At 48.8% G+C, this 12,665-nt stretch overlaps 1 protein-coding gene across 1 annotated transcript; it reads left to right on the top strand.

Moving 5' to 3' along the window:
• The first annotated feature begins 11,172 nt into the window (after positions 1-11,172).
• CHST12 (carbohydrate (chondroitin 4) sulfotransferase 12) lies at positions 11,173-12,432 on the top strand. Its single transcript, XM_006859787.1, has one exon. It carries the CDS (start codon positions 11,173-11,175, stop codon positions 12,430-12,432), a length of 1,260 nt encoding a protein of 419 aa, XP_006859849.1.
• Positions 12,433-12,665: the final 233 nt, after the last annotated feature.

Genomic DNA, 12,665 nt, shown 5'->3' with positions numbered 1-12,665 from the left:
TAGCAGCCCAGTGCTAATCCTTATCCTAATCCAAATGACAAAGCAAGTGTTGCTTAATCTTTCTGTAGTGCCAGTTCTGCTGTCAAAGTGTCATCCACATAAAGATCTCAGTGTGGCCTCCCTGTGGACCTGGCAGGGGGCTGGGGAACATGCCCTGATAGCAGCTCATCCTAACCCCCTCAGTGCCTGCTGTGTGTGTGAAGGGTCGTTTAGATCAGCAGGCCCCACGTGGACGGGCAGCATGGGCGCTGGCTGGCTCATCCACAGCTGCCCAGTTGGCTCTTGCCTCACATCCTGCCACATTGTGTATGTGTGAAAATGATTTAACAACCCCGCCCTTGGGCTAAGAAACAACTCAGTCTTCCTAGCTACAGTGTTTACACTTGACACCCTGCTTCATTCGTTTATGGAGCTCCTGTGGGGTACAAACAATGCTCAATGATTGACTAGAGATTTGAGTCCAGTGTGAGATGCCTAAGAAGAAACCAGCCCTTGAAAACCATATGGAGCTCAGTTCTGTCACACACTTGGAGTTGCCATGCATCAGGGCCAGCCTGAAGGAAAGTTCTGTTTTTTCTTTATTTTTTCATTGTGATTTGGGTGAATTGGTTTTGCATTCAACAATTCAGACACATTTGGATGTGACATTGATTGCCATCCCCACTACGTAACAGAGCTCTTCCCACTTGTCTCCCGTTTCCATTCCTCCTTCTTTCCTGTCCCTTCTTGCCTTTTGGTCTCCGATGGTTGATTGTTCTAAGGTGTGTGTACCTCCTTGGAGTTACTGTTCACCTTGTAGACCTATCTGGACTTACCTGCAAGGTTGGTGGTACAGATCCACCAACTGCTCCTTGGAAATCCTATACAGGGTCACTGTGAGTTGGAACTGACTTGACAGCACTTAACAGCAACAATGTAGACCTGTTTCTGGTTTGGGTAAAAGTTGAATTCCAGGGACTGCGTTCCCTTCCAGGCCTGAGAGTGTCGAAGGGCCATGGTCCTGGGAGTTCCCCCAGTCTTTCTCTGAGCAGTGAGTCTAGTTGTCTTTCTGTGAATGAGAAATGGCTTGATGAGCTAAGTGTTGTTCACTGATTTGGGTGTGAGGCTGGCAGGGTCAGAATGCCAGCTGTCACTGTGGCTTTTCACATCTGTCTCCCCCTCAGCTCACATCCCCAGTCCTCAGCCCACAGTGAAGAGCTAACTTAGAACTTCAGGCCCAGCCTCACATATAACTGGGTCAGAACTCCCCAGATTGTTATTGGCAGTGCTCTCTGGGGAGTCTCTGGGAAGTGCAAAATGTAAACACACTCACCTGCTCACTGAAAGGTTTGGGGGTTTGAGTCCACGCAGGGATGTCTCGTAAGAAAGGCCTGGCTACCTATTTCTGAAAAACTGGGCTCTGAAAATCCGGTGGAGCCCATTCGCACTCTGACGCACACGATCAGATCACCACGATTCAGAGTCAGCTCACAGCAAGGATACTTTTCATGCTCTCTGGCTGTCTTTGGCTTTCTTGCTTTTGTTTTCACTTGGCAGTTAAAAAAAAACTGTGAGTTTATAATCTGTAGACGTTTTGGAATGCAGTTGTCACAGTCCTTGCCTTTCAGAGGCCCTCTTTCACGAGGCCATTCAGAATCCTCACTCAGGCGTCTTGTTCCAACAACTGCTGTTTATGTGGCTTGTTTGAGGTCAGGAAAAACAGCAATAGTGTTGGCGTAAAGTACCGCCCTTGTACCTTGATGCTGAAATTGACCCGTGGCTGCTCTGACACTGTGCCTCAGAGGGCTGTCAAGTGGAAAGGCTTGGGGGCAGACACACACGAGAGCTCAGCCATCCCCAGGAAAGCACCTCTCTTTTTTTAATGCACCCCATATTGTAAAGATATTTTTTAAATTTAAGGTTTGATTAAAAAGCAAATTGCAAATCAAACAGCCTGCTGACTGTGGGAGGGTGTGCCAGGGAAGGTAACTGTTTAGCCTTCTAGATGGTTCTGCAGCATATTTAACACCTTTTTTGGTTAGTATTAGGTATTTTTGAAAAATGACAACTGCTTTTTTTTCTCTGATAGCAGCAACAACAAATGCTCAAAGTCAACCAAGTCAAATACTGGAAAAAACATAATGAAGTAAAGTAAACTAAAAAATACGCTGTCGACAAGTGGATTCCAGCCCATGGGGGACCCCAGAGGACAGATTAGAACTGCCCCATAGGGTTTCCCAGGCTGTAAATCTTTATGGGAGCAGACTACACGTCTTTCTTTAAAGGAGCGGCTGGTATGCTTGAACTACTAACCTTTTGATTAGCAACCCAACACTTAACCCACTGCACCACCACTTAAAGCAGTGAGAAAAATCCAAATCCCCAAACTGAGGGTTGCAGGTCTTCCTGGCTTTACTGTGCCTCACTTTATTGTACTCTGAAGATATGTTTCTTACAGATGGAAGCTTTGTGGCTCCCCTGGGTGGAGCGAGTCTTTCGGTGCCATTTTTCCAAGGCATGTGCTTACTTTGTGTCTCCGTATCCCTCTGTCCACGTCTTCATATTTGAAACTCTTTTCTCATACAATCGCATGCTTCATAGACGACAGTCTAGTAACTCCTGTATACCCTACTGTTGTTCGTCAAGTTGGTTCTGATTCATGGTGACCCTGTACAGGGTTTCTGAGGAATGGCTGGTGGATTTGGACCTCCAGCCTTTGCAGGTCAGACTGACCTTGTGGTTCAGTGCTGATCCTGCAGTAGTACCACAACAGGACTCCCCTCTATACACTTGTGGGGATAAATGCAAACTGTGTTATTGTAAACCGAACATGGATCTCTGAGGCCTGTCTGTAGTGACGGACGTTCTCTTTGTGGACATTTCACACACACACACTCCTGTTACTGAGGTCACTGTAACACAGGTGGATGCAACTAGCAAGCCCCGTCGGTCTTCACATTGTGAATGTCTACCCCCTTATTGGCTTGTGCCATCTATATGCCTCAGGTCCTGGCCACTCCACTTTGTGTCCTGGGACTCTCTAGTGGTACCCTAGTCTGCACAAGTGTCTGGGACTTGCAGAAATGCACCATGGCTGTAGTTTGAGGTGAGCATCATGGGAAGTTGAATACCATTGTTTGGAGGTACTTGGGATGCTCCCTGCTTAAGCACTGACCACCTCTGCCAGTCAGGGCAGCAGGAAGGCTGTCAGGGGTCAGCAACCGTCTATGGGAAGGATGCCTCATGGTCTGGGGGAGCTGGTTGTTGGTCTTAGTGTACCCTCCCTGAATGACCAGATTATGACTGCTTTCCACATAGCTGCCGTGGGGGAGAGTTTACACCGTGCTCATTGAGTGACGTGTGTTCCACGTCTCACTGGAAATTCCTAACTGTTGGTGGTGATGCCTGTGGAGATGGTTTTGACTCATGGCAACCACATGTCAGCAGAATGAAGTACTGCTGGTATGGTGCTCCTGGGTAAGCATTGGGCTGCTGACCATAAGGTTGGCAGTTCAAACCCACCAGCCACTCCTCAGAATGAAGTATTGCTTGGTCCTATGATAGCGTAATGGTTACGAATCGGGCTGCGAACTGTAAAGTCAGCAGTTCGACACTACTAGCTGTTCTGCGTGAGAAAGATGAGGCTTTCTGCTCTCGTAAAGATTTACAGTCTCGGAAACCCTATACAGGGTCACTGTGAGTTGGAACCGACTCCACAGCACACAGCCAAGCCAGATGCCATCTTCATCAGTCCTGGTGGCTCTGTGGTTAAGCACTCAGCTGGAACCCACAGTTACTCTGCAGGAGGAAGAGATGACAGTCTGTTTCCATAAAGATGACGGTCCTGGAAACCCTGCGTGGCAGTTCTACTCTGCCCTCTAGGGCTGCTATAGTTGGAATCAACTTGGTGGCTGTGGATGGGTTTTTACACCATTTCACCCCCACTGGGAAGCTCTAGGCCATGGTAAAGACAGCTGTATTCTGAGGGCCTTCCAACCCCGCCCGGGGCTGACCGCTCAGCACTGTATGAGACAATGTCCTGTGGTGATGCATAGGGTTTTTGTTGGTTTTCAGAAGTCCATCTCCTGGCCTTTCTTCCGTCTCTCTGAGTCTGGAAGCTCTGCTGAAACCTGTCCACCATGGTGACCCTGCTGTTATTTAAGATACCAGCAGCATGGCTTCCATCGTCACAGCAACACACAAGCCACTGCAGTCCAACAAATGACAGATGGGAAGTTTGTAAATGACAAGCCGTTTTTTAAGTAAGTGTGATGCAGATCCACCATGAGGTCTCAGGCCCCAGTGAATCTGCCACGTGCAGAGAGCAGATGTGGAACCAAGTCCTAGAAATCCCAGTCTTTTCGAAGCAATCATGGGGAGAGAAGGGTAGCTGGAGAATAAAGCTTCAAATGTTAAATGGATTCTGGACTAAGAGACCAACACTCTAGTGCTCAGAGGCCAAGAGAGGAAAACCTGGAGTGACTTTGGTTAAACATCTGTCTTTGAGCAGGAGCCACCCCAGGACTGTTCATAAGAAATACCAAATGAGTCTGTCCCTCCGCTCTCATCCAGCAGAGCGGGCTCTGGCTGCAGTCTCACTCTGACTCAGCTCTGAAGGGGACTTGTTCCAGCTGCAGCCAGTGCTCTGGGGGCATTTTCGTCTCAGATGATGCCCGCCTATCTTTCAGGAGAGCTAGGGCACTGACAATGTTTTGTCTGTGTGTGACAGAGATACAGAGTCAAGATCTGAACATTTAAGTTCCCGCCTCCCTGGCTAAGTTAAATCTTGAATAAAACCAAACTTGTGCTTATGACTTAAATCCCCAGGAGGGCTGTATGTGCTTACGCACATGTGTGTGTGTAATACACTAATGAGTGGGTCGGTACCTTTCACAATGGAAACACTACTCGGCAACAGAAAACAAAGTAGACTAGTGGTGGTTCGGATGGGTCCCAAAGCTCTTATGCCAAGTGGGAGAAGGCAGACTGTACAAGTGAGGATGGCATCCTTCCGTGGATATAAAACTAGAAAATGCAGGTTGTGACTGGTAATTGGGGTGGGGGAGAGAGGGTTTTGGGAGGGGTTATAGAGGGGCACAAGGAAACAGGACAGGAGGGACAGGCTCCCCGTCTTGATTGTACACACAGGTGTCAAAGCTTAACAGACTGTCCGTTTAAGATATATGCTGTTTACTCCATGCCAGGTATAGATCGTAAAGCAGTTTTCAGAAAAGGATTCTTTGAGCAGTAAGAAAGTTCAGAGGGAATGTAGTAGAGCTTAACTTCTGGGAGTCAGACTTGAGTTCAGATTCTTGTTTTACTTCTCTGAGCCTCAAGTTTCCTTGTCTGTACAGGGTAATGCTGCTCTCAATGAAACTGTTGTGTAAAGGGGATGAACTCCTCACACCCACTTGCTGCCATCGGATCACTTCTGACTCATGACCCTATACATGGTGTCCAAGACTGTAAATCTTGACAGGAGCAGAAAGCCTCACCTTCCTCCTGCATAGAGGCTGGTGTGTTTGAACTGCTGACCTTGTAGTTCAGATGCCTGACCCACTGCACTACCAGCAAGATAGTTGGTCTATAGGTAAGGTGCAGGAGGGGTAGTAAGAGCTCATTCAGTGGCAACACTGTTGACACCAATGGAACCTCTGGTGGAACACACGGCAACATGCCTACTGCTCACCAAAAGGCTGGAGATGTGAGTCTGACCAGAGGTGATTTGGCCCAAAGACCTGGTGATCTGCTTCTAAAAACCAGCCACTGGAAACTGTCTGGACCACAGTTCTACCCTGACACACAGGGGGGCGCTATGAGTTAGGATGGATGGCAGCTGGGTATTCATAATAATAATACATTGTTTTATCCCCAGAATATTTCGACCCTGCCTTTTCCTTGCAATTAAACAGAATGAAGTCTTACCATTGTGCTCTCTGGGTGCTATCAAGTTGAGTCTGACTTACATGACAGTAGAACTGCCCCGGAGAGTTTTCTTGGTTAATCCTTATGGGAACAGATTGCCAGGTCTTTATTCTGCAGAGCTCCTGGGTGAATTTGAACAGCCAGCCTTTCAGTTAGTAGCCAAACACTTAACCATTGTGCCACCAGGGCTCCTTGATATCTTATTAGGTTACTAATAAAAGTTGTTGTTAAGTACGTTAAATCGGTTCTGACTCATAATGACCCTATATCTGGTTTCCGAGGAGCAACTGGTGGGTTTGATCTGCCAATCTTCTGGTTAGCAGTTCAGTGTATCCTACAGCACCACACCAGGACTCTAATAAAAAGAGAGTTATAATTTTTATAACATGTTGTAGTCACTGGCACCTATTAATGTGAACATAATATTTCTTGGCAGAAAAATAAGCAAACGTATTTGGCTGTCAGGTCCAGTAGTCTGTTCTCTGTTTCTTAGTTTGCTAAGCATCTTGTCTGTGCCCTTGGATATGATTCTACACCCTGCTTAACCTCTGCCCTATTTGTTAGTCTTGATCTTAAATTGGAAACTTGCCTCTTAAATCATTTGACATTCTAAGTGATTCTTCTCCTTTGCAACTTGAAGCTTTCGGTAAATTGTTATTTTGGGGCAGGGTGTGTGGTTTCATCTTCATCTGAAAAAACTGTTTATCATTAGACATTCTAGAAATGGAACAATCTTGAAACTAAAAACACATGTACTTGTTCTCAGGTGTTGTGGAGTCAGTTCTGACTCATCACGAAACACTGCCCAGTCCTGCACCATCTCCACAATCATCGCTTTGTTTGAACACATTGTTACAGGTCACTGTGTCAGTCTATCTCCTTGGGGGTCTTACTCTTTTCCACTTAGCCCTTCACTTTACAAAGCATGTTGTCCTTCTGCAGGCACTAGTTCCTCCTGAACACATGTCTAAAGTACGTGAGACAACATCTCACCAGTCTCACTTCTAAGGATAATTCTGGTTGTACTTCTTCCAAGACAGGTTTGTTTGTTCCTCTGGCAGTCCATGGTGTATTCGATATTCGTTGCCAACACCATCGTTCAAACGCATCAATTTTTCAGTCTTGTTTGCTGACTAGCTTTCACGTGCATAGGGGGCAGTTGAAAATACCATGGCTTGAGCCAGACTCACCTTAGTCCTCAAAGTGACATCTTTGCTCTTGAACACTTTAAAGAGGTTGTTTGCAGCAGATTTGACCAATGCAAGGCATCAGTTGATTTCTTGACTGCTGCTTTTATGAGTATTGATGGTAGATCCGTGTAAAGTGAAGTCTTTGACAACTTCAGTCTTCTTTATCATGATGCTATTTATTGGTCCAGTTGTGGCGATTTTTGTTTTCTGTATGTGGAGACTGTAGTCTTTGATCTTCATCAGTAAGGACTTCAAGCAAGCCCTCTTTACTTTCAGCAAGCAACATGGGGGGTACTTAGGCTCTAATTTTAAAATAGACTACAAAATTGTGTGAGTATAGCTGTGAGAACATCTTAAAAACATTAACAATGTATTTGTTCTTTTCCCACACACACCCTTGAACAGGCTCAAGGGGACTGAGCTGAGATACCAGCTGTGTTGTTTGTAAGGACCAGAAAAATGCACCTGATATAGCTCAGTGTTTTTGAAGTAACATTTGTGATGGTGGTGGTGGTGGTGGTTATGTGCCGTGGAGTCAGTTCTCATTCATAGCGACCCTATTCAGGGTTTCCGAGGCTGTAAATCTTTATGGGAGCAGAAAGCCTCATCTTTCTCCCATGGAATAGCTCGTAGTTTCGAACTACTGACCCTGAGGTTACCAGCCCGATTCGTAACCACTATGTTATCAGAGCTCCTTGACTTTTGTGATAGTTAATGTTAATGTCATGTTGGCTCAGCCATGAGTCTCAGTACTTTGGAATTATTTTCTGTTTTGCAATCTGATGTAAGGGGCATTTCTTTAGGGATGTGGCCTGCAGCCAGTATATACGGATGTTCTGGCAAACAACCTCACACTCTATCCTGTAACTGACTTACCATCCTCTGACCTACGGTTCTTGGGATGTAAACCAGCAGCCTGTTGTCTGACCTTCGAGAGGGGTTTGTGGGTCCCATCAACCACATGAGTCTCCAGGAGATGTCTCCAGCTTACCTCCTGACCCATGTATTTGGGATTTGCCAGCTTCCCAAACTGTGTGAGCCATTTCTTTGAAATAATTCTCTGTATGTGTGTGTATATTCCTGGTTTTGCACTCACTGGAGAGCCCAGCCTAAGACAGCAGTAATGCTTTTATAATACTTATGTAGTTCAATGTATTAAAGAATTGCATCTATGTGGAGCAGTGGTATGGACTGGCAGAGGGTGGTGTTTCCCTGGTGGGGCTCAGGATACACGGGCTGAGGGCAGCGATGACCGTGAAACATTGTTCTGCCAGCTGGCACCTCAACCCCTCCCATGTTCTCACTTAGGAGGACAAGGGCAGATGTGGATGGAGAACACATCCAGATTGCCACCTCACAGACATTTAGGCACATTTCATGAGAAGGTATTATGTGCCAGGTGCAGTGCCTTCTCAGAGTAGAGCTGAATGCATCTGAGAAGTACAGACTCAGAGAAGCACTTAGCCTGCGAAGAAAAGCAATGAGACTCTGTTCTGGAGCATTCCAAAGAGGCGGTCCGTCTGTTCCTATGTAGACGTCTCCATGACAGAGGTCACCTGTGTCCTGCATGCAGTCTTGTCCGGGTTCTGGCTACTTGAGGTCATCAGTGTTTATTCTCTTTTGGGGCTGACCTCGTTTTCTGAGTGTTGTCTTCAGCAGCATACGTAAGCCATGTGGCTGCCTGTGGACACCTGAGCCGTGATGTAATCCATATGATCACCCCTGCAGCTACCCCCTTCACTGGGAGATGTGGGGTCCAGGTGCCAACCTCGGGAGGAGGTGAGGTGAGATGTGGCCCTGCTGGGGAACCATAAGTGGGTTCAGATATGCATGCCAAAAACAGGGTGCAGGCCACTGGACTTTTCCAGAAGGCTTCAAGTCATCAGGTATTGCTGACTGAATGTGGTTGTGTGCATTGGCCTTTGATTCCCCTGCCCCTGAAAGGATGTGTAATGGAGTTCTGGTCAGTACAGGGAGGAAAGAGCCCTGACCTCTGGACCAGGGTAGTGGCCATCCTTGTTTTCTGGAGCTCTAGAGAGGTATGGGGTGTGGAGTGCCTCCTGTACCAGGTACCAAATTGTCACCTGATCTTCGAGCTGGCACTACTAACAACCAAATTAGGTTATCTGAACCTAATTTGGTTGTTGTTAAGTACCATCAAGTCAGTTACGACTCACAGTGACCCTGTATAGGATTCTCAAGGAGCAGCTGGCAACTTTGAATCGCCAACCTTGCAGTTCAAACAGACTTGTAGTCCAGTGCTTATCCTACAGCACCACACCAAGACTTCAGTGAGCATTCTTTATTTCAATAGTTGGGAGTGCTGTGGTGGATAGAGAATCACAAGGTCCACTGTTTGAGTCCACCAGCCTCTCTGCAGGAGAAAGATTGAGACTTTTTGCTTCTGCAAAGATTTAAAGCCTCAGAAACCCTGAATCAGGGTTGTTGTGAGTTAGAACTGACTCCATGGCACTAAACAACAAAAGTAACACCTCCATAGTTGGTCAAAGATTGTATCTCATTTTCTACAATGCCCTTGGTACTTAGCAGAGTCCCTGGAACAGAAGTGGCACTGGGGAGACTGGGACTAGGCCCAGGGTGGCTTCCTTTGGCCTTTTCAGTGTTGACAGCATCTGGTGGTGAAAGTCGTACAAACCTGTCATCACGGACTGTACCCCTTTGCTCACGGTGACTGCCTGCCCTGGCTCCTGAGCTGGCTGGGCCTGCTAACCACTCCTGCCTGTGAATAGGACCCACCCTCAACAGGCTGGCCCTCTGGACTCATCCTACCTCACCCTCACGTTTGAGGTTCAGGCAGCATCCCATCTTTGATCCAGGGGCCAGTGCTCAGCGATCCCCAGAGCACTCCATGGAGCCTGGAAGTCTCTCACTTGTCCCAGTCTAAGTAGCTGGACTCTCATCCCTGACTGGTCACCATGCCTGCACTGTCCCTGAGGAAAGCCACGCCACCTTCTGCACCATGACCCATTTGCTATAAGCACTTGCTAGTTTCTCAATTAGAAAAAAAAAAAAAGAATAATGCAAACCCAAACAATCAGCCTATAAAGTAAACAGTCACACCAGGGAGACCCACACTCCCTTAGAGGCATCAACCATCCATGAGCAAACAGGCAGCATTTGAGGGCAAGCTCAGAAGGCAGAAGGATGGGACAGGAGGAGGAAGCACAGGGAGGAAGTGGGAAGACCGCAGCTGTATGGTGGGGGTTGTAGTCAGGATCATGAAACACAATGTGTATGAGCTGTTGGATGAGAGAGATTGATTGGCTCTGTAACCCTTCACTGAAATCACAGTATAAAGCTTTTGAAAAAGAATACACAAAAGCCGCAGCAGTGGCTAGAGAACACTAACAGGCCATTGGATTCCTGGAATGAGCACGGAGCCAGTACCAGGTCCATTGGTGCCTGCAGAGCAGTGAGGGGGCATAGGTATAGGTGAGAGGTGTATGGAGAGGGGGGCAGGGCATCATTAGCATTTGTATGAACTTGAGCTCCTGCTAAGTTTTAACCTTCCCTCTCATGTGACCTTGTGCCTCTCTGCATCTCTGCATCATTCTCCACCTGAGTCCATGCCAATTCACAACTCTGTAGGACCAAGTACAACTGCTCCATAGGGTTTCCCAGCCTGTCATCTCTACAGAGCAGATCGCCTATCTTTCTCGCGAGGAGCAGCTGGTGGGTTTGAACCGCAGACTTTGAAGTTAGCAGTCCAGCACTTAGCCCCTGTGACACCACGACTGCTTCCATCCTCTTTTGCCTCCCTGAACCCCTGAGCACTGACAGGGTCCCTTCTTCTCAGCCACAGCCCTAGGGCCCTTCCACACAGCTTATCAGGAGCAAGGACCTGAGACCCCGAGGCTGAAGTCTCCTCTCCTTTCTTGTTGCCTTCCTAGGTTCCTTGGAGCACCATGCCCCACACAGCCCAGCCTGGAGTGAGGGCCCATCCGCTGCCGGGTCTGGAGTGAGGGCCCACTCGCAGCCTTGCCTGGAGTGAGTGTCCACCCACAGCCGTCCTGGACTGAAGGCCCAGGTGGACGGTTGTGCCTGTGTGTCTGGCAGGATGGTGAAAGCAAGGCCCTGCCGGCTCTGGCTGGCCCTGGGCTCCGTCTTCATGATCCTTCTCATCATTGTATACTGGGACAATGTGGGCACCGCCCACTTCTACCTGCACACCTCGCTCTCCAGGCCACACCTCCCAGAGCCACTACCCACAGCCCAGCCTCAGGAGGGAAAGGACTTCACATCAGATGTTGATGAGTTTCTGGATAAGCTCCTTAGCTCGGGCCTGACACAGAATGACCCTTCCAGAAAGCAGACTGAGCCGCCCCCACGACCAGCCTCCAACAAGCCTGCTCTGAGCAACATGGAGGAGAACGTGAGGGGCTATGACTGGTCCCCCCATGATGCCAAGCAGAGGCCCGACCAGGACAGGCTGCAGGCCGAGAGACGGCGTGTGCTCAGGGACTTCTGTGCCAACTCCAGCTTTGTCTTCCCCACCAAGGAACGTTCCTTCGACGACATCCCCAACTACGAGCTGAACCACCTCATCGTGGATGACCGGCATGGGGTCATCTACTGCTATGTGCCCAAGGTGGCCTGCACCAACTGGAAGCGTGTGATGATCGTCCTGAGTGAAAGCCTGCTAGACCAGGGAGCTCCCTACCAGGACCCCCTGGACATTCCCCGTGAACATGTCCATAACTCTAGCACCCACCTGACCTTCAACAAGTTTTGGCGCCGCTATGGCAAGTTCTCTCGCCACCTCATGAAAGTCAAGCTGAAGAAGTACACCAAGTTCCTCTTCGTGCGGGACCCCTTCGTCCGCCTCATCTCCGCCTTCCGCAGCAAGTTTGAGCTGGAGAATGATGAGTTCTACCGCAAGTTCGCCATGCCCATGCTGAAGATGTACTCCAACCTCACCAGCCTGCCCACTTCTGTCAGCCAGGCCTTCAGCGCTGGCCTGAAGGTGTCCTTCACCAACTTCATCCAGTACCTGCTGGACCCACGCACTGAGAGGCTGGCACCCTTCAATGAGCACTGGAGGCAGGTGTACCGCCTCTGCCACCCCTGCCAGATTGACTATGACTTTGTGGGCAAGCTGGAGACGCTGGACCAAGATGCCGCCCAGCTGCTGCGGCTCCTCCAGGTGGACCGGCTCCTCCACTTCCCCCCCAGCTACCGCAACAGGACCGCCAGCAGCTGGGAGGAGGACTGGTTCGCCAGGATCCCCCTGGCCTGGAGGCAGCAACTGTACAAACTCTACGAAGCCGACTTCGTCCTCTTCGGCTACCCCAAGCCAGAAAACCTCCTTCAAGACTGATGGAATGGCATTGGTGGAAGCTCCTGAAGGCCCAAAACGCACACTTGTGTCAGGAGCCCACAGGTGGCACAGTCAGTGAAGCACTCAGCTCCCAGCCTGGTTGGCCATTCTCACCGACCTGAAGGTACCCAGAAAGAAAGGCCTGGTGACCTGCTTCCAAAAGATTGCAGCCACCAAAAACCTGATGGAGCAGTTCTACTCTGCACACACAGGTCCTCATGAGCCAGAATCCA

Source organism: Chrysochloris asiatica, unplaced genomic scaffold (genome assembly GCF_000296735.1).
Source record: "Chrysochloris asiatica unplaced genomic scaffold, ChrAsi1.0 scaffold00034, whole genome shotgun sequence".
Classification (NCBI taxonomy): Eukaryota; Metazoa; Chordata; class Mammalia; order Afrosoricida; family Chrysochloridae; genus Chrysochloris; species Chrysochloris asiatica.
Note: the sequence above shows the minus strand (reverse complement) of the source record. Positions and strands in the feature narration are given on the sequence as shown.

Excerpts from the sequence above, each read along its gene's own strand:
- CHST12 (XM_006859787.1), top strand. The coding sequence starts at position 11,173 with ATGGTGAAAGCAAGGCCCTGCCGGCTCTGGCTGGCCCTGGGCTCCGTC.